This window comes from Panthera uncia (assembly GCF_023721935.1).
Source record: "Panthera uncia isolate 11264 chromosome A3 unlocalized genomic scaffold, Puncia_PCG_1.0 HiC_scaffold_11, whole genome shotgun sequence".
Lineage (NCBI taxonomy): Eukaryota > Metazoa > Chordata > Mammalia > Carnivora > Felidae > Panthera > Panthera uncia.
Window position 1 is genome coordinate 85,379,129 of NW_026057578.1, and position 21,211 is coordinate 85,400,339.

General features: G+C 43.8%; 1 protein-coding gene across 1 annotated transcript in view; it reads right to left on the reverse strand.

Annotated features, from left to right (window-relative positions):
* FIGLA (folliculogenesis specific bHLH transcription factor) overlaps positions 1–20,814 on the reverse strand; it is a 22,608-nt gene extending 1,794 nt beyond the window's left edge. The window contains exons 1-6 of the mRNA XM_049649846.1: positions 20,324–20,814; positions 17,582–17,734; positions 15,759–15,983; positions 13,083–13,157; positions 9,485–9,637; positions 4,123–4,214 (exon numbers count right to left, since the gene is read on the reverse strand). Coding sequence (XP_049505803.1) covers positions 4,123–4,214; positions 9,485–9,637; positions 13,083–13,157; positions 15,759–15,983; positions 17,582–17,734; positions 20,324–20,569 — 944 coding nt within the window. The 5' untranslated portion in view covers positions 20,570–20,814. The remainder of the gene's footprint in view (positions 1–4,122; positions 4,215–9,484; positions 9,638–13,082; positions 13,158–15,758; positions 15,984–17,581; positions 17,735–20,323) is intronic.
* Between the last annotated feature and the right edge of the window lie 397 nt (positions 20,815–21,211).

Below are 21,211 nucleotides of genomic sequence, written 5' to 3' on the forward strand. Positions count from 1 at the left end.
TTTTTTTTTTTTTTTCCTTCCCCTCCCCCATGGGTTTCTGTTATGTTTCTCAGGATCCACATAAGAGTGAAACCATATGGTATCTGTCTTTCTCTGTATGGCTTATTTCACTTAACATCACACTCTCCAGTTCCATCCACGTTGCTACAAAAGGCCATATTTCATTTTTTCTCATTGCCACGTAGTATTCCATTGTGTATATAAACAACAATTTCTTTATCCATTCATCAGTTGATGGACATTTAGGCTCTTTACATCCCCTTTCACTTTCAGAATTGAGTCCACAAGCCCTCTCCCCCATTCACCTGTCAAAACCTGTTAGAATTACAAGCAATTCAGCTAATAGGACCCAAGGTCTGTCTGGCCAGAACCAGGAAGTGATGTGTTTATTGAGACACTTCAAGTGGCTATGCACTATATTTAATTTTAGATGTATTTTGTAAGTGATATTTGGTACTGAGTGATGATATCTAGGGAATCAGGAACATCTTTTCCAGAGCCCTGAAATCATAGGTATGGTGGGCCCTTTTCTGAAATAGAACTCAAAAAGAGAATAGAGAATTTTTGTTTAGTCCAGAAATAACAGGCTTCATAAATCCCCTTAAGTCATCTCCATCACTCAAATATATCACTTCATGATACATTATTTAGCTTTCTCAAACTAATAATTGCAAACTCTTGTTGGCTCCTGCCACTGCTCTGAGGGCTTTACATGCATTTTTATTCATTTAATCCTCACAAGAACTCCATAAGGTCAGTACTATTATTACTCCTATTATACAGTTGAAAAGATTGAGGCACAGAGAGGTTAGGTAACTTGCTCAAGGTCACATAGCTAGTGGATGGCTGAGCCAGGATTCAAACTCAAGCAATATGGCTCCAGAGCTTATGAGCCCTAACCACTACCCAGCACATGGCTTCTTGGAGGGGACAAAAAAATTAACTTTAAAAACTAGAACTGGTGCACCTTCATGGCTCAGTCAGTTGAGCATCCAACTCTTGATTTCAACTTAGGTCATGATCCCAGGGTCATGGGATTGAGCCCTGCATCTGGCTCCATGCTGAGTGTGGAGCCTAAGATTCCCGTGCCCGCGCCCACCCCCCCACCCCACTGCCTCTCTACCCCTCCGCCCCTCTCCCCGACTCATGCTCTTTAAAAATTAAAATAATAAAAAGCAGAACTAGAACTAGTACAAGTCACTGATAAAGTTGATAGGCTGATATACATTCTTTTCCCAAAAAAGTGATTCTGTTCTTCTACTCCTCAGTCTTAAAAAAATAAATCCTCCAGCTTCTCTTAGATGCCACCTGAATGTGACAAGTGCTGGAAAGATTAGCACCATCCTGTGGCTTTAGGAATTGTTCAAATATCAGATAGGAAGCAAGACTTCAACATATAAATTTCCATATTGATAGCCTATATGGAATTTTAGTTGAAGTTCCTAAAGTTCTTGCTCAATTCCAAATTCACTTTGAAATCCAACAAAGGGACTTGAAAAAAGGATTTTCAAAAGTTGTCTATATAGGCTATCCTGGGAAGATCGCTAGAATTCAGAGTCCACACCACAAAAAGCTCAAGATACCTAGCCCTTAACTAGGGACATAGAAGACACCATGTCAGACCCAGAAAAAAATCACATTTGGCTAGCCTCCAATAGCCAGGTTAAAATTAGATTTTCTGACTGGTTTGCAATAAAAAATTTTTTTGCAGTAAAATTATTTCTAATCCCCAGGTCTCTTGACAAAAAATGTTTGTGGCCAGCAATAACTTATAGAGAGAGCAGATGGCAGTATATCAGACACCCACAGTGTTTCCACCTCCCGATATTCATGTCCTGGGGTAATCCCCTCCCCTTAGGTGCTGGCAGGACCTGTGACTTGCTCCTAACCAATGGAATACAGCAAAGGGAATGGGATGCCACTTCTGTGATTGCATTACATAAGATTCTTCAACTTGCTGACTTTCTCGATCACCTTCTTGGTTTGCATGCTTTGATCAATCAAATAGCAATGCTAGGATGACCTACATGGCAAGGAACTTAGGGTGACACCTGACCAACAGCCGGCTAGAAACTGAGGTTATCAGTCCAAAAGTCCTAGAGGAAATGAACTCTGCCAACAACCATGTAAGCTTGGAAGCAGATCCTTCCCCAGCCAAGCCTTCAGCTGAGACCCCAGCCCGGACTGATACCTTGATTTCTGCCTTGAGAGTAAGCTTAAAGCAGAGGACCCAGCTAAGCCATGCCCAGGTGTGACTCCTGACCCACTGAAACGGTGAGATAATGAATGTGTTAAGTTCTATGTTCATGGTAATTTGTTACACAGCTTTTAGATAACCAATACAGTGCCTTAGCACCCTCCAGGCCAAAGCATACTTATCAGTTGCCTTCCCCAGGGCATGCCAGAGGTTCTGGAGGAATTGACACCCCAGGGGATCAGTTTTCAACCAATGACCATCGACCATCGGGAATCTATGAATAGCCCACCTCCCTCATTCCTGGGTGTTAGGAAGACACCACTGAGGCATGCTGTACACAGTTTCCCAGAGTGCCTCAGCAGGACTGAGCCCCAGAGGCCCCCAGTAGTATCCTCCTCAGTCATGCATGTTTCATAGTCTGGCTTTTCTTCCTTGTATTACTTTCCCACTCCTCTATTGTTAGTTCCTGGCCTTGTCTCCCAAATAAACTATAAATCATGGCCTACTTTTAGGGAAATCAAATTTAAGACAGGAGAGTGGGGGGGGGGGGTGAGAATGACAGTGCTTTCAAAGTAAGACCAATGATAAATTCTAAGTCTAGGTCTCCTGAAGATGCCCCTCTCCCAACAAGCAAAAGTGTGCCCAACCCTATGGTTGAGGCATGCTGTGGAAAGAGAACTGAACTAGGAGCCCAGGGCCTGGGGCTCGTCTCAGTCCCAGTGACTGGGTGGACTCAGAAAGGACTGATCCCAGGTCTCACTTCCTGGCTGTAAAGTAAAGGTAACAGCCCTTGCCCTCTGGTAAGGGATGAACTGTGCTCCTCTACCTGCCCTCTACCACCAATCCCTACATTGAAGTTCTAACCTCCAGAACCACGGAATGTGACTATATTTGGAGATGGGGGTCTTCAAAGAGATAATGAGGTAAATTAATGAGATAATTAAAAATGAAAAAATTAGGTGTCCTCTAATCTAGGACAGGTGTCTTTATAAGAGGAAATATTGACACAGGCTGCCATAGAGGGAAGACCATGTGAAGATACAGGGAGAAGTCAACCACCAACAGCCAAGGAGAAAGGAAAACCAACGCTGCTGACACCTTGATTTCTTGATCTCACACAAACTTCTGTTGGTCAAGTCACCCAGGCCAGGCTACCTTGTTATGGTGGCCCTAGAAAACTAATGGTCTCCTACCATCCAGGGTTGTCATACAGACAAAATAGGACACCAAGCCTTAGTAAGTTTTACAGTCTTATTACAGACTAGAAAGACACAGCTAAACCATGGTCACAGAGGGAAGAGTCATCAGGGTGAGGTAGAGAGGCCCCCGACTCCAGAGGAAAGGCAGTCCTTATTATAAAGTGGCAGAGAACTTGGCTGAATTGTGTCCTAGTGTTTCATAGAAGGTAGAACTTACAAGTGATGAAATTAGATATTTAATGGAGGAGATTTCTAAGCAAAATAGTGAAGGTGCAACTAGCGTCCTTCTTACTATTTCTAGCAAAATGCAAGAGGAGAGATGAATTAAAGGAAGACTCTTTAAACACAAAGCAGCCAGAGCTTGAAGACTGGGAAAATTCTCAGCCCATCTACATTGCAAAACATGACAAAGCTTGTTCTGAAGGGAGTATGAAGGGTGTGGCTGAATAACCATTTGATAAAGAGGTCATGGGTGTAACTCATGGACCTAATCGGCCATCTCAGCAGAGGCCAGGAATAGAGATGGATTTTTCCAGCAAAGACAGTGCCATTTTGAACTAAAGGGAACAGAAAAAGCAGGACAGAATGAAGGAAGGCTATTAAACTTCTTGGATTCTACTGGAGGAGACCACAAAACTATTTGGTTGCAAAAGTACACTGTTCTTCCAGGAAAGGAGAGAATGACCCCCAAGGTGATTCAGAGATCATCAGCACTGCCATTCCAACCACAGGCCCAGGGGCCAAGTTTGTTTCCTCCTGGCTTCAGGGGGCAGGGCCACTGCAGAGCTGTGTGGGGTGAGGCTTCCACCACAGCGGACCTGGAAGGTGGGACACTGCCAAAGAGGATTACTATGACGGCTTAAGATATAATGGAATTTGTCTTGCTAGGTTTGGAGCTTGCTTGGGACCCATCACTCCTTTCTTCTTTCCAATTTCTTCCCTTTGGAATGGAAATGTCTGCCCTAGGCCTGCTCACCATTGTATTTTGGAAGCACATAACTCATCTGGTTTCACAGGTTCACAGCTAGAGAAGAATTTCACCTCAAGATGAATCATATCTCAAGTCTCAACCATACATGATTTAGAGGACATTTAGATGAGACTTTGGACTTCAGAATTTAGAACTGATGCTGGAACAAGACTTTTGGGGATGTTGAGATGGAATGCATGTATTTTGCATGTGTTAAGGGTATGAAGTTTTGGAGTCAGGCACCAAAAACCATTGACTGAATTGTGCCCTGCAAAATTCCTATGTTAAAGCCCTAACCCCCAGTGTGACGAAGAGCCAGGGATTTTAGGTGGTTGTTAGGGTTAAATGAGGTCATAAGGTTGGGCCCTTAATCCAATAGGATTGGTGTCCTTATAAGAGGAAGAGAGACAAGAGTTTGCTAACTGCACACACACTGCTTGCTCTCTCTCTGCCCCCACCATGCGAGGCCAGAGAGAGAAATCTGCAAACCAGGAAGAGCAACCTCACTAGAAACCAAAACTGTTCAGCCTTGATCTTGGACTTCTCAGCCTCCAAAACTGTGAGAAATTTCTGTTGTTTAAGCCACCCAGTACAGGATTTATATTATGGCAGCCCAAGCAGACTATATACTTTCTGTGCCTTGGTTTATCCACCTGTAAAACAGGGATAATCATGCCTATCTTATAGGACTGTTATGAGAACAAGGGAACATATGGAAAGTATGGGAACAGATACAGCATATAACAAGTGCTAGGTCTTTGTGAGCAGTTGTTACAGAGATGAAGACGGTCTCTGTGGTCAAGGTGCTTCGGTGTCTAACTTGCATAAGGTGTATTATGGATTTAGCTGGGTATTTAGACAGCCTTGAAAATTCTCACTGCCAATGGCCAAGGCTTACCACTCCTTACTTTTCTAGCTTAAGTTTATATTCCTATTAAAGTTAATCTCCCCAAGAAGGGTAATAGGCACTTATTCCTCAAGTGATGAAAATAGATAGAATGAAAGATAATAGCTATGGGTCCTGAAAGGATAAGGATGGAAACCTCAGAGGAGCTGGGGGATAAGCATGAAGGCTGAAGACCCTGAAGCCTATTTCTTCTAAGCATGAAATTAAGGAAAAAGAGTTGAGTAGATGTGTGACAAGCAAGGCCATTTAAAGGGTAATTGCAAAGCTTTGAATTATCACAATTTTTAAGAGACTTCAAGACTTTCAAGACTGCATTTATTTGTCTCTAGAAGGTATCCCTGGGCTGGCACTTTTCACTTTTCATACTTGGGGGAGCCTGAAACAGAGAAGAAAGTCCCTTATAAATGGCTAAATGATAATAACAGATAGTTCCCAAAAGAACTATATAAATTTTTTCATTAGTAATCAAAAATGTTTAAGTTTAAAGATACCATTTTTTTTCTATTAAAATTCTATCATTTTAATAGATCCCACTGTTAGCAAGGATATGGTGAACTCGGCACTCAGAACTGATGGTATTATAAGTTGGCCTCATGCAAGTCCTAGATTGTACCTACCTGTGACTCAGGACTTCCACTTCTAGGAATCTATCCTAAAAATAAATAAAAAAAAATTTTTAAATATAGAAAGAGGTAAATACATCAGGCTATTTGCCATGTTGATTAGAACAAAAAACTGAAAACTTAAATGATCCCCAATTAGAAAACCCTTCCATTCAATTGATCATTAAAACTTGTGAAAAAGACTACACAGTAACCTCAAACATGTCAATGGTAGAATAAGAAGAAATACAACACAGTGTTATATACCCTGTTATAATTTCTTAATTCAGTTGTGTAAGAAAAAAATTTGGAAGCATTTTACTATATTTCCATCCATGGTTTTACTAAGATGGTAAGATTACTTTGGGTCTTAATATTCTGAAATCTCAACCTGAAGAAAAAGCCAAACCCATGACTAAAAATAAAGCCACTCCAATCTTTCACTGTGGAAAATAAAATACTACAGTCACATGCTTTAATTCAGGTTATAAAAAACACATTTACCTATTTCCTAGCCCACTCTCATTTATATTTCAAGGGTGTTTTTTAGAACAAAAGGCAATAAAGAGTTTAACACTATTACACATATGCTCTGATTCCATTCTTCACTGACCCACTGGATATCGGTCAAGTTCCTTCTGTTTTCTAGTTTCCTGACATGTAAAATGGATATAATTATACATCATAAGGTGGTCATGAAAATTACAATGTTATTATGTATACACCACCAGGAATAGTGTCCAGCACAAAGTATCAATAATTTTTCTGATCTTAATCAAGTCTTTCCACTATGCATGTGATTAAGCTAATTTTTTGAGTTCAAATTTAGCTTTAAAAGTTTCATTTAATTTTTTTAAACTTTTCACATACTTATAATGTGTTAAACCTAAGAGATAAGTTCATGTATTGCTAGGTTTACCCAGAGTTAAAAGATAATTTATTCCAATAGCCTACAGTCTAGTGTATTATAGATCATTGTCTTAGTTTGGATTTAAGTGTTAACTAGAAAATTCCAGGAATGTAGTATTTAAGTATCAGAATATGAAAACTTGCTAAAGATGATCAATTTTGCCTTATTCTCACAGTTCATTAAAAAAAAAAATGCCTGTTGGCCTCATCTAAGCAGTTGAAGGTCTAGGAAGAGGGTGGTCTGAGGAACAAACCCAGCTTGCTGCTCAGCCCCTCTGATAAGGCAGGCGTGCTCCTGTTGTTGGTTGTATAGCTGCATGGTTTGACATATTATCCAATGTAACCTTCCCTCCACCCACTGAGCCAAGACTTGGGGGAGGGGCCAGGGACTGAGGTAGATAGATACGAACCAGAAGTCCACATTTAGCTTCATATTTCAGTTCCCAGCAACAACAGTCTGAAAAGCAAGGTTCTCATTTGAAAGAAGCTGACTTTGTTGAAAGGGAGAATAATAAACATGTGGGTTCTGATGGGCCAGAGCTCAGATGGCAGCTCAGGTGGTCACAAAGCAGGGAGGAGGCAAGACATGATGTGGGAGAAGATTTCCTACAACCAAAAATGGAAATGAAAGTTGAAATAGCAGGAAGTAGTTATTTGGAGGGGATGGAACTCGTCTGTAGAAGCTGCCTGATTCCTAATCCCTGGGAAGGGCCCCTGTACCACACCATCCTGGGGAAGAGTTACATAAGGGAACAGAACCCAAGAAAGATAAAAAAGAATCTGAGGAAAGCCAGGATTTGTACCCACTTCTCAGAATGTAGCCTCTCACAGTTTAGTGACCACATGGCTGAAGGAATTTTTAAGTATGTGCCTGAGGGCAGCTACATAGCCCATCTAGGAGTGGGAAAGCCAGGGAGACAAGAAGATGCCTGGGTTCTGAAGGCAGGCAGCCCAGTGAGCCTGGCCTAGAGAAGAGAAGCCATAGTGGGGCCATGGACATCCTCAGCAGATGTCAGCTCAAGAAGACTGGGGGCCTAAGGATTAGCTGGGGAAATACACATGAGCATTCTCCTTCCAGCCTCCAGCCATAGCACACACACTCCTTGCTGTACCTAAAGGAGGACAAGAGGATCTCCTAGGGGAGACGGGGCAAAGAGTCCCACAGGGATTCTGAATATTAAACTGGTAACAGTATTTACTCAAAGAAGATAGACCTTAATGGGCTAAGAGAATCTTCCACCATCTGAGTCATAAGGTCTTTACTAGGTTCTCAAAAACAAGTAGAATACAGTGTAGAAAGTAAAGTTATATTTCTTCCCATATAAATTGTGCTCACAATTGTCAATCCTGCTTTGATGTGTGCAAATCCAGCCAGGACCCAGAGATCAGAACCCAGCATGGTCACCACAGCCCTGCCACCTCATAGAGTTGTACAGATGATCTTCCAGCAAATAAAGCTCCTTTATAATGAGCAGGGCTTTGGCCACCAAGCCCCACATGGTCTTTCTCTTCCCTTGGGGGCCTGGTCCAAATTGCATGAAGCAGGGAAACTCTGCTCCTAGGTTCTTCTCACCTCAGAGCACTGAGGCAGGCGCCCCACGCCCATCTTCCACACTAGCATTGCTGGAAGGACACATTCCTGGGAGGGAAGTCTTCCAAAAAAGGAGTGATCCAAAGAGGACCAGAAGAGTTCCCCCAAAATAATCAAGCTATATTTATGGTTCCTTTACCCTCCCACTAGAAGATCTACCTTTAAAATGATATCTTTGGGGTCCGTTTCATTGCTAACCCATTCTGGATAACTCAGAGGTTAGAAAAAGGGGAGATGGGAGAGGGCAGGAGGACACACTGACCTCCCTGAGGGGCAGGCTTATGTGGTCCTAGTACTTGATAGCTTCCTGCTAACCCAAAGAGCAGTCTGTCTTAAGGGAGGTCAGTAGCACATCATAGGAATCCTGCCGCTAACTTTGAGAGACCTTTCCACTCAATTCTTACAACCCTCCTCTCTATCCATGTGGGACCAACGAGTTTGGGTCTTTTATAAAACTCATATAAATTCCCTCCAGAAGTCCACTAGAATAAATCAAGATTTATTTCAATTAATTTAATTTTTTTTAACATTTATTTATTTTTGAGAGACCAAGCATGAACAGGAGAGGGGTAGAGAGAGAGGAGACACAGAATCTGAGGCAGGTTCCAGGATCAGAGCTGTCAGCACAGAGCCTGACATGGGGCTTGAACCCATGAACTGCGAGATAATGACCTGAGCTGAAGTCAGACACTTAACTGACGGAGCCACCCAGGCACCCCTTACTTCAACTAATTTAACTACCAAGCCCATCATATGTGAGAGAAATAGAAATTATTGGCTTTCTCAAATTATGTTCAGCTCACCAGGTAGACATCTTGTCAAACACACCAAACCTCACACACATTCACAAAACCCACTTTTTGTTTGATTTTTCCATGGGGACAGAAGATTGAGAGTTCCAACAAAAGAAATCTCCCTATCTTATGTTCATGAAGAACTTCACCTTTCCTCTAACATTTTCTTCTCATCTTGGTCAGACTGGGACTCAAGAGTTTCCCTTGGGTGCTGCTTGGATCTCTTCCTGAGTAGCTGCACCCAGGGGAACCCTCCACTGGAGGTGGCATCACTCTGAGGTTAGATGGATCCTGATTGTATGCTCCAGACCTCACCTTTCCAAAGCTCCAGGGAAAAAAACCAACATCCATATCATCACAGCAACAATCCCTCAGTCCCCAGAATTTAGAAGACACAGTCACATCCTGAGTCAACACAACCACTAGAGCAGCCTCCACACTCGGAGTCCCAGCACTCTTGGTCCAGGGCTGCAAAGTTTAACACCCAAACTGGTGGTACAACAAGGTGTCTGGGGGCCGACAACCCAGCGAGCATCCACCACATCAAAAGGAAGTGCAAGTTTCTAAAATATTCTGCTGCTACGTTCATCAGAATATACCCCCTAGGCCCCAGTGAACACCAGGGCAGACAAATGTGATTCCCAGGGAAAAGCCTAGACCACCACACTACTGTGGTAGAATTTTTGCTATCACATAGAGCCAGTTCCTGGCAGAAATGTGAGAGGGAAGACAGGAGATAGTTGCTTCAAGGCCTTCCCAGGGTGCTAATGAATTCATCCCAGCTAGTTAGATCATTCCATTTCAGAGCTTAAAATGCTATTAGAAGAAATGCTCCCAGTGATTAATTTCCACACACGGATTACCACAATCTGCAGAGGGAGTAGTGGAAATCTACCATCCACATAGGCTTCTTCCTCTCAGAAACTCTTCCAAGGAATACTCCCACACCAGGCCAAAATTTTAGAAGTGTGTGATGGCAGAACACCCAGGCCCCAGACCAGGCACTTAGGTTCATCCACATATTCCTTTCCAGAGTCCCTCTGACCCCAGCACAATTGGCATCTCACTCCAACACAGAGGATGGCCTTTGTCCAGGGACACAGCCTCTGCAGGATCATAGGCAACTGTGAACAAAACTCAGAGCCTTGCATGATAGGAAATGCTCAAAGCATAAACACAGGTGTCAAACAAAAGAAATAAGCAATGGTGGGTCAGTAAACATCTTGCCACCCAGCAATGCCCAATCCCAAAACAGCAAAATCCTACACTTGAAAATCCAATCCTAAATGAGCCTTGCCAGGATCCTGACATTGATCCCTACTCCTACCAAGGCCAGATGCTGCAGCTTCACATGGCTCAGGGCCCTCTCCATTCGCACACATACTTGCTGATTCAGTCCCCAAGTGAACCTGCTCTGGCCCGAGAAGTTAATCTCCATGCCTGCCATCAGCAGATTCTTATGTACTTCATTTGGGATTTTTGCCTCTCAGGAATGTTGTTGATCTTGCACAGGCTGTTCTGACCCCATCCTCAAATCCCCAAAAATGCCCATCTCTGCCAGCACCAGGATTCCACTCCTCAGATCCTCTCCAAGGGCAGGAAGAAGGGTGCCGTTCCTGCAAACTGAAGCTGGAGGAGGCCTGCGTCCCAAATCCTAAGCCCCTCTGTACATAAGCATTTCAGTCCAATGAGTCACATCAGCTATCCCCAGGTTTCTGGTTAGGGTGTCTGGCCAGGATCCTGAAACCCTATATACTCACTCCTTCATGTAAACTACACTGACCCCTTATGAGAATTGTTTGGCAAATAAAGGTCAGGCTAAGCTTTGTTTCTCTGGTCCCTCTCACTTCATATTGGTTCCTGATTATAAAATGCAAGCTTTTATAAAGTTAGTAAAAGTGATGTTGAGTAATTGCTCAAGCCACATGTAAATTAGGATCTCACAGTTAAACCTATTAGCCAGGGGAAAAAAAATACTAGTCAGAAAGATAGTCACACAGTAGGCACTTAAAAGAGAAAAAATTCACTTCCCCCTTCCCATCCTGAACAATTCAGTCCTAACACTGTTAGCTCACAGTGAGATGGGGGGAGAGACATGGTGGCCTTGAGTGAGCTATTGGAGACCCAGGAGGTTGAGGATGGCATCCACACATAGAGGTGGCCTAATACAGGACGTCAGAGACCAAGCAGATGAGGGGAATGGCCACACAGTGGGGAGGCTCAGTGCAAAGTGATGAAGTCCAATCAGCAGGAGAGGGGTCTTGGAAGGGCAGTGTGGTAAGGGGAGTCAGACCCAAGCCAGGCAAGGATGGTGCCCAGGCAGAGGGCAGCATAGCATGGGGAGAAGCAGCCCATGCCAAATCAGGCAGCCATGCATATGTGCAGGTGACCTTACATGGTGACCCAGAGTCCAAGCAGGATGAGGAGACACCCATGTGTGGGGTGAGGGATGGCCTGAGTGGAATGTGAGAGCCAAGGAGAAGGTTCTTACGGAGGGGCAGCTAGTCATGGTGTTGTTATGGGCTGAATAATGTCCCTTCAAAATCCATATGTTGAAGTCCTAACCCCCTACCTCAGAATGTGACTGTATTTGGACATAGGGCCTTAAAAGGGGTGATTAAGTTAAAATGGAGGGTGGGCACCAGTTCAATATGAGTGGTGCCCTTATAAGAGAAAATTGGGGCACACACATGCAGAGGAAAGACCGTTTGCGAGCCAAGAAGAGAGGCCTCAGAAGAAATCAAACTTGCCAACACCTTGATCTTCGACTTCCAACCTCCAGAACTGCGAGAAATAAATTTATGTTGTTTAAACCACTTACTCTGTATATTTTGTTACAGCAGCCCTAGCAAACTAACACAGGCGCTAAAGCCCAAAAGGGGTGAAGAGAAGAGCCAGGCATGGGGGAGATAGCACAGAGAGGAGGAATGAGTTACACAGGGTGTCCTTGATGAAAGACTCATTCCAGGGCTAGGGGTGGGAAAGGACATGATGCTTGAGCTCAGAACATCTTCTGCCAGAAAGGAAATGATCAAAGAATGATAGTGACAGGTCAAGTGGAAAGTTAGCCCATTTGATGGGGCTTTCATTGGCCACAACGAGGACAATTGGAATAACAAAATAAATAATGAAATACTAGGATATTATGATGATATAATAATTACTGAATTAAATAGAAAACCATTAAAATGAATATAGAAATAACCAAAAGGTTCTACAATAAATCAATGGTTAAACTGTGGCACATCCATCCCATGGACTAATACTCAGCAATGAAGGGGGAGGGGTGTGAATAGACTTTTAATACAATGACTGGGATGATCTAAAGGGCACTGTGCTAAGTAAAAAGACCAGACTTTAAAGAATACACACTGAATGATTCCATATAGTATAGAACACTCCCCAAATGATAGAGACATGGAGAACAGATTACTGGTGGTCAGTGGGTAGAGAAAGTGGAGATGTGGGGGCAGTGGATGATAGCAGGCAGGAGAGCTTTATGGGGGTGGAACCGTGCTAGATCTTAACAGTAGTGGAGATTCCACAAATCTACACTTGTGATAAAATGACAGGGAACTAGACACACATAGTACCAATATCGATTTTGTTTTGATATTGTACTATAGTTTCAGGAGATGCAGTCATTGAGGGAAAGAAACCAAGTTAAGGGTACATGGGACTTCTCTGTACTATCTTTGTAACTTCCTGTGCATCTATAATTATTTCAAAATTAAAAGTTTCATAGATACAGAATGTTGGTGAAGAACAGGATATCGAGAGAGCTTCAGAGCACCTCCACACAAAATACGGATCACAAAGTAAAAAGGTTAACTTTACAGTAGAGAGGCCTGGAAGTTATTACATTAAGTGATGGAAGTGAATATCCTCAGCAATAGGACAAATCAAAATGTACCCCATTTAATAAGATGCAATGGGTAGACAACAGCATCACTTCCATGCCGTTCCCGCCAAAGATGTAGATCTGAATCTAATCAGGGGGAAAGAGACAAACCCAAATCAAGAAACATTCTGCAAAACAACTGGCCTGTAATCTTTCAGTGTGTCAAGGTCATAAAAATCATGAAAAGACCAACAAAATGTTCCAGACAGATGGAGGCTAAAGAGACATGACAATTAAATGCAACTCATGATTCTCAGCTGGTCCTTCTGCTAGAAAGGACATTCAGACTGTTGGTGAAAACCTGAATGGAGCCTGAGGATTTTGTGGCAGTAACGCCACAACATTAACTTCCTGATTTTGATGGCTACACTGTGGTCATGTAAGACAATGCCCTCGTTTATAGGAAATGCATACTAATTAGGGGCGATGGGGCATCAGGTTGGCAACTTATTCTCAAATGGGTCAGCAAAAAAGTTATTTGTACTGTACTTGTGACCCTTCTATAAAGTGTTTCAGAATAAATGCTTTTATTTTAAAAATAAATGATTTAAATGTCAAAGAATGAGAAACCCTTCACAAAACTGATGAAATCCTAGAACATTTCTGCAAAAAAAAAAAAAAAAAGTCACTCTTTACATTCAGGCCTGGAAAGTCACACTTGGCAGAAGTTACATGCATATATAAAAATCTCAAAAACATGATTCTTTGTTTAGTCTAAGAATTAGCATGCTCTTTCAACTAGCAATTTAAACTGAGTTAACCAAAAGACTAAAATTTAAGTGTTTTGTTCCCTTTCCTAAAGAAAGTTAGAACTTTTCTGTTTCTTAATAGAAAATGTTAGTCTCCGCTTTAAATCTACTTACTATAAACAGCCTATTTCCAGGATCAATTATCCTTGGAAGACAAAGACCTCCTGTACATCCCTGCTGCTGGTGTTGCTAAGCATATGCCTACTGTGCTTCCTTTTAGGTTCCACTCCCAGCCCAGGCCCAAAAAGGAATGGCAGGAAGGTATAGCCAAGCAGCTCACCCCAAGAATGACATGGTGATACCTATCTGACAAGGATAGGTGAGGATTAAATGCAAGTAAGATTCTTGCCTTAATACTGAGTATATATTAAAACATTACTATTTTTTAATATTTTGAGAGTGTGTGTGCATGCACACACACACACACGTGAAAGCAGGGGAGGGGTGTGTGTGGCGGGGAGAATCCCAAGCAGGCTCAGAGCTGTCAGCACAGAGCCCAATGTGGGGCTCAATCTCACAAATGGTGAGATCATGACCTGAGCTGAAATCAAGAATTGGATGCTTGGCTGACTGAGCCACCCAGGCGTCCCAAAACTAACATTACTATTGTTAACAGATAGCCAGGTTCAAGGTTCAGCTCAGGTCAGGTCTTCATCCTTACTTTTATTCCCAGTCATTCCCAGTCAGCTCAGGTAGTAGCAACAGGAATTCAGTCTCCCAAAGGTTGACTGTCAAGGGAAGGTTTGGTTTATATAGGTCAAGTGGCCAGAATATAAAAATCTAAAACTGAGCATGTACAAGAAGTATAACACTTACAGAACAGTAATCAAGTAAAAAAATGGCAGCCAAGGTCAGTCAGCAGAAAGCCCGGAAGACCCAAACCAGAGTAGAGCACTACTAAAGACCAAGTGAGAAAACTCAGAACACTTGCTACAAACAGAATGCCTGTGGCTTATTGTTGATTACCCACCAATCAATACTGATTGCTCATGATGAGTCCAGCAGATTTAATAATGTATGTCCAAGTGAACACTGACATGCCAGGTATTGTGCTAGACACTTCCCTGACATGATGCCATTTGAGTCTCACAATTATCTCATGTACAAGGTAGTCCAATTATCATTCCCATTCCACAGATGGGAAAACGGAGGACGAGATTCAGCAGCTCACCTAAGGTTACAAAACTAGCATCTGAACCCCAGTGTTGGCGCTCTAGATCCTGCACTCAACTGCTATTTTAAACTGCCTCCCTCCACCAACCAGCATTTGTGACTCCACAGCTCCCACTGCCCCTTATGTCACACTAAGCAACTTGTTACAGTACGCTTGGTTACTGTTCCTACAAGCTGTTCTTGTTTCTAGCAGTCATGTGGCAGGATGGACCAAGGGGTCTCATCAGAGTAACACAGTCACAGCAAGGGCTAAATGTCCACTTGTGGACTTGAAGAGGCAGACTGCTATTTCTATCCAGCAGCTTCATTAGTTTGGCAAAGTACTAGGAGCTATTAAATAAACTCATTTTTACTTAGAAAATGCCTTCCAATAAGGCCAATTCAAAAACAAAATGTGTGTGTGTACACATGTGCATGCATGTGTCTGTGGTATCACCATTTATCCTTGTGTATGGCAAGCTACTTCTTTCTTTTTCTGGAGGCCTCACAGTCAGAAATATTTTTGATGAGTTATTTAGGGTCATAAAAGGTAAACTTCGGTCTGAAGTGGGTAATTCTGGAGGGGTTTCCTTCCCCTTGAGTTGCTTACCTATTAATTTGGAAACATGATAAATTTTCCAAACTAGCAAACTCCACCTTCCCATTAGGTACTTTCACAAAATGACTTTGTTTCAATCATCTTTCAGCATGGAAAATGCCATACACTTCAAGGAAAATATTTTGAGTTTTTGACATCTATGTGGCTATTTAAGAAAAAACACTTTACCAGACTCCTGGTTGGGGAGATAACTCCGGTCGTGGACATCATGCTCTGGCGACAAGTGTGTGCTGACTCACCACTGCCACCATCTGCCCAGGGCCTCTCCTCCTCGTTCTTGAAGCCCACAGTACAGCTGGCATGTTGGGTGATGTTTCTCGATAGATCTCTAGCCAATGATATAGGTGGTTCAGAAACATTGTTGCTATAGCTCTGGTGATCCAGATTTTGTCTCTAGAAACCATATGTAGTTGTCAAACAGTATGACAGTCAAGATTCTGAAGATTTAAATCAATATGTTCCAAAATTTTAACCAATGAAGTTTAAGTGATAAGGGCAATTCTTAAGTTATCATGGATGGAGAGAAAATCATTACTCACGAGACTGTTTTTCTATAACCTTAAGATTTTGTACAGTTGGCAACTGCATTAAAAATATTATCCCATGGAACAGATCCTGTATTTTATAATGAATGTGGCACAAAACAAAGCCCTCCTGTTACACATGCAAGGAAAAACTAGGGCAGCCACCTGTTCATGTACAAATGTTATGACCATGCCACAACTCAAGCATCTAATTGGTTCACAGGACAATCCATTCCCACCATTGCAGAATTTATCCCCTCAGGGGTCACCCAAGTAGGACTAGTGAGTGGACAAGGAAAAAAATGAAAAGAACCATTATATAACCTGGCTATTCCCAGCCTAAATTTTTAGAATGATAATGTTTCTCTACTCTCTAATATCGGTCCTTCTCTTCTGTCCCTAAACACAATCACATTGCTACTCACAAAAGACTTCAATTGATCTAACCACTTTTCTTCTTCCATCCTTTTGATCCTTCTTCCAGTCTCAGATTTCTAGGTTTAATGGACTTGAAATTTGCCATTATACTCTGCCTGGGGCCCATTTTACTCTGAGGGCCACCTACACGCCCTCAAGCCCCTAATAAGCTGACTTCCAGCCCACTCCTATCCTACACCTCACATTCTGGGCTTCTCCATAGTTTCTTGAACCACTTCCCACCCTCAGATTCCCAAGATTCTCCCCACCCAACTTTAGGACCAGTCTTGCTTCTCCACCTTCTTGCCACCTTCTCCTCTCTGATGGCTCCTCCTCCTTCCTGCCAATGGTGTCACTCATGACTCATTTCTAAGGTCTTTCTCTCTTCGTATCTTACCTCCTCTGATGACTAATTCACTTACAGGCCTTCAAGTCCTGCCTGACCATGCAACAAACCCATATAACTAGCCCACAGCTTCCATCACCTAATGGACAGTTGTGAGCTCTACACACTGATAATTGTGCTGACACTACGTGCTTCACAGTTTGCATAGCAGGCTCGTTTATGTCATCCCACCAAATGGTTGAAAATCCCATGAGACTGGTATCCCCAACCATTGCTGAGCATTCCACCAGACTTGTCTTAGAGAGGGCCTCTCCAAGGGAAATGCCTCTTCCTTTCTGTGTCCTGTCTGATGGGAAACCACCACTATAGAGTGGATTTATGGAAGCCTCCTCCTGTCATACCCTAGCTATCAAGGTTCTATTAAAGATGCAGCAGTTAGGAACCACGTACCCTGGACAGTGACAGGAGGCAAGTATATAATCAGAAACTTGGCTCCAAAGCTCACACAGATCTGGATTCAAACCCCAGTCCTGAAATTTCTTAGCTATGTAGCCTTTACTTGTATTTTGATTTCCTGCTCTGTAAAACATGGATCATAAATAACTCCTAGGATTGTTACAAACTAACCAGAACATATAAATTGCCCAGCACATGGAAAGGGCTCAATAAATGGTGGACATTGTTCTAAATTCTTAAACCTTTACCTCCAAGTCTTTGGCTCCTTCCAAAACATCACTGAGAACTTGTATGTATTCAGTTGCACCTTTAAGGATATCAACCTTGCTAGGCTTCCTGCTTTGGGGAAGAAATGGCACAAGCGCCTTCAGTTTGGCAAAACCACGGTTGAGATTTTTTATCTGGAAAACAAAAAAGCACAGTGACACACAGAGAAGCTAATTTGTACAGATGCCCCCCCAAACCATAGATGAGGGTTGTGAGGGCTTGCTTTCACAGCTCATGTCTGGGTGGTGAACCTAAATAGGCATATGCCAGAGTCCCCACTCCACTGGCAGTGCAGTTGCTGGCAATGGAGGAAGGAGCGGCATAAACTCAGCACTGTGGGTGGACGGGCTAGCAGGGGGGGAAGGGGTCTGTGTTCTTGCTGAACCCTGTCCTCCTCCTCTTAGAGCATACCTGCTGCACTGTAATGTTCAGGCAGTTGGGTAGTGGCTAAAAACTCTAAGTCAATACATCAGGATTTAAAACCCAGCTCCACCACATACATACTAACTTTACAAGAACGTTAGGATACTTCATATTGCCACATTATGGTGTATCTGCTAAGTGGAAAATACCCACCTTGTAAACATCCTTGTGGTGATTAACATAATTATACATAAAACTCTTCTTCCTGACCTGGTGCATAGAAAGTCCTCCATAAGTGGTACTGATAATGAATAAAATGTGCAAACACTGGTCTACTCAAGCACTGTGCCATCAACTCTTTAATCTCTTTCCCAGCCAAATCAGGTGTTAGTGTCTAGAGAGTCTGCATGTTGGCAAGACTTTAAAGGCAGAATAAGGCTAGCTCTCTATAATTCTCCAGGGTCCAATCCTTCAGCTCACAATGCCTGGAACTCTGATGACCATCCCCCTGGGGGAAAGGGGCCTTGGAAAAAACTGGTTTCCACTACACCATAAAGCCAATATACTCCTGTTAACCGAGAGTCCTCTCCCACTCCAGATCAAAGTCAACAATGGACATAGTTATCTCATTACAGCAGAATACAAAGACCAACAAACATATGAAAATGTGCAACTCTGATGAAAGGACTATAAAATAAAATAGAAATTAAATGCCATTTTTCATGTACCAAGCTGGTAATGTTGTCATTTTGTTAATTATACCCAGCATTGGAGATGGACAAAGGGAACAGTCTTATACCCTGTAAGAAAGGATGAAAATGAGTAAACTTTCTAGAAAGCAATTTGGCAACTTGTATCACAACTTTTGAGATTGTATAGGTCCTATGTTCCAGTAATTCCATTTCTAGTATTTTGAGAGCAATTGCACATAGATATATAGACCAGTAAAAAGCTGCAAAAAGCATAAGGACTGGATAAGTTATGGTCTATTTATATGACTACGCAGTAAAAAGCTGAAAGAATGCTTAAGAATGAGGAAATGCTTTTGATAGTGTTAAGTGGAAAAAAAAATACGTACTAGCTCACAGTTTTATAGAATTATATATGGCACACACATAACTAGAGAAAAAAGACTGGGAGGATATATACAAGAATGTCAGTTCATGGTAGTTATATCTGTGTTACGGTTGCTTCTGTTCCCTGGTCATTTCTGTATTTTCCAGGTGTATTAATTTTGTCGTTGTAAAGAAGAATGAAGGTCATTAGCTTTAAAATAGAGGGTAAAACCAGGATGAATTCTCTGCAGAAAGCAATTCCTTCCTGATGGGAAGGCCCATACAAAACGCAAACTACTGAATCAGAATCTTGTTTGAGGCCACATCATCACATCCGATTCCAGGGTTATTTTCACAAAGGGTCCGTGCCTGGTGAAACCAGGCTTTTCCACTCCCTCAGCTTACCCCAATTTCCCCTGTTCTACTTTCACTTGGTCCTTTCTCCTCCCGCCCTTTCCCAAAGCTCCTAGCTGAGGCACCGGGGCTCCACTTCCAGAGGACCCGGGCACGGGCAGCAGAACCTCTCCCTCAAGTCCCAAGCCCGAAGGCGCGCCCTCCGTCCTCTCCTGTCCTCCACCCCCCACCCCACTCCCCGTTGGACTTCCTCCGCCGCGGCCAAAACCCCAGGTCTGCAAAGAGCAGAAGGCAGGCCAGAGTGGACAAACTGGGGGCCCAGGTTCGATGAGAAATACTAAAAGCCACCAGTAGATGCCGCTCGGACTACGGCGCACAAGACCATTCCGCGTTGTGATTCACCGCGGCGCCCCAGCCTGATTGGGAAACAACACTAGCTGGAGTGCAAGTCCCGTGCACACCCCTGCACCGTGTTTCCTTACTCTAAAAAAAGAGGAAAGAGTAACTTCCACTGGGCCCCCTCACCCCATACTTGCTTCGAGGCAGAGATGCAGTGCAAGGGAAAGGGGTGGTGGGAGCCCTTTGCACCCCAAGCGCCTACCCAGCGCCGAGTGGTTGGGAGATTTAAGCGCGACTCCTGGGCGCTAACCTTTTTGAAAGCACTTGCCAAGGTGAGACATTTCTAACGTTGTCAGGGGCCTCGCGTGTCCCCACTCCCACCCCTTGACCCCGTTCCGGGTGGTCAGCAGGTGAGGAGGCCATCCTAGCGTCAGCGAACGTCTCCCAAACGACGGAACCTCGGGCCTCAGGAGGTTCGAGTCGCCTCGGAACCCGGCGGGTGGGGGTAAGTGGGTGCACGGGCTACCGGCCAGGTGTTTAGTGGCGAGCAGCGGGTCGTGAGGCGGCCGAGCCCGGGTGGCCTTGGGGACCCGCGCGGAGCAGGGCGCTCACCCGTTCGCGCTCCTTGGCGTTGGCCACGCGCCGCCGCTCCAGCACCAACTGGAGGTCCTCGGTCGAGGAGTAGCCGCCCGAGGGCAGCCGCTTGAGCCGGCAGATGGCGGCCAGCTGGGGCAGCGGCCCGAACTGCTCCCGCAGCACGTCCTCCAGCACCTCGGCCTGCGGGACGCTCAGGAGAGCCGGGGCGGGCGCTGCTTCCATGGCGGCGGGCGGCGGGCTGGGGGCGGTGCGGCCTTTCATCTCCCGCACCTGCGGCTGCACGAGCTGCGGAGCACAGGGGCGGGGCCTGGGGCCCGGACCACCTGTCCCGGTTCCCCTACCCCGGCCTAATGCAAGTCGGGTGCCGCTCGGGGAGCCGCGTTTCACGAGCTGCACCGGTGATTTTGGTGAACACTGGATTACAGACAGCACCGGTTCTTAAATCTGGCCGCACACTGGAGTCGCCTGGGGGAATTGGGTTTTTCTTGATCCGCTTGCCTGGATTCCAATGCCCAGAATTCCAGTTTGATCAGTCCAGGCTGAGGACTGAGCTTCTGGATATATGTATACACATGTATGCAAACATACTTATGTACATGTATATATTTACCAGACAAAAAATTTGCCGGCTACAAAGAAAACTTTTAAAAATTCATTTTGAAATAAATAAAAGTTGCAAGAGCAGTAACCAAAAGGTCCTGTAGCCCCTTCACCTAGATTTTCTACTTGTTAACGTTTTTCCACATTTACTCCATTGCCCTCTTTCTCTCTAGGAATATTCCCATTTTCATTATTCTTTTTCTGAAGTGTTTCCTAAGTCTTGCCCTGTCATCATGACCTTGACAGTTTCTAAGAGAAGTCTTTCATTCTGAAGGATGTCCCTCACCTAGGTTCTGCCCAATG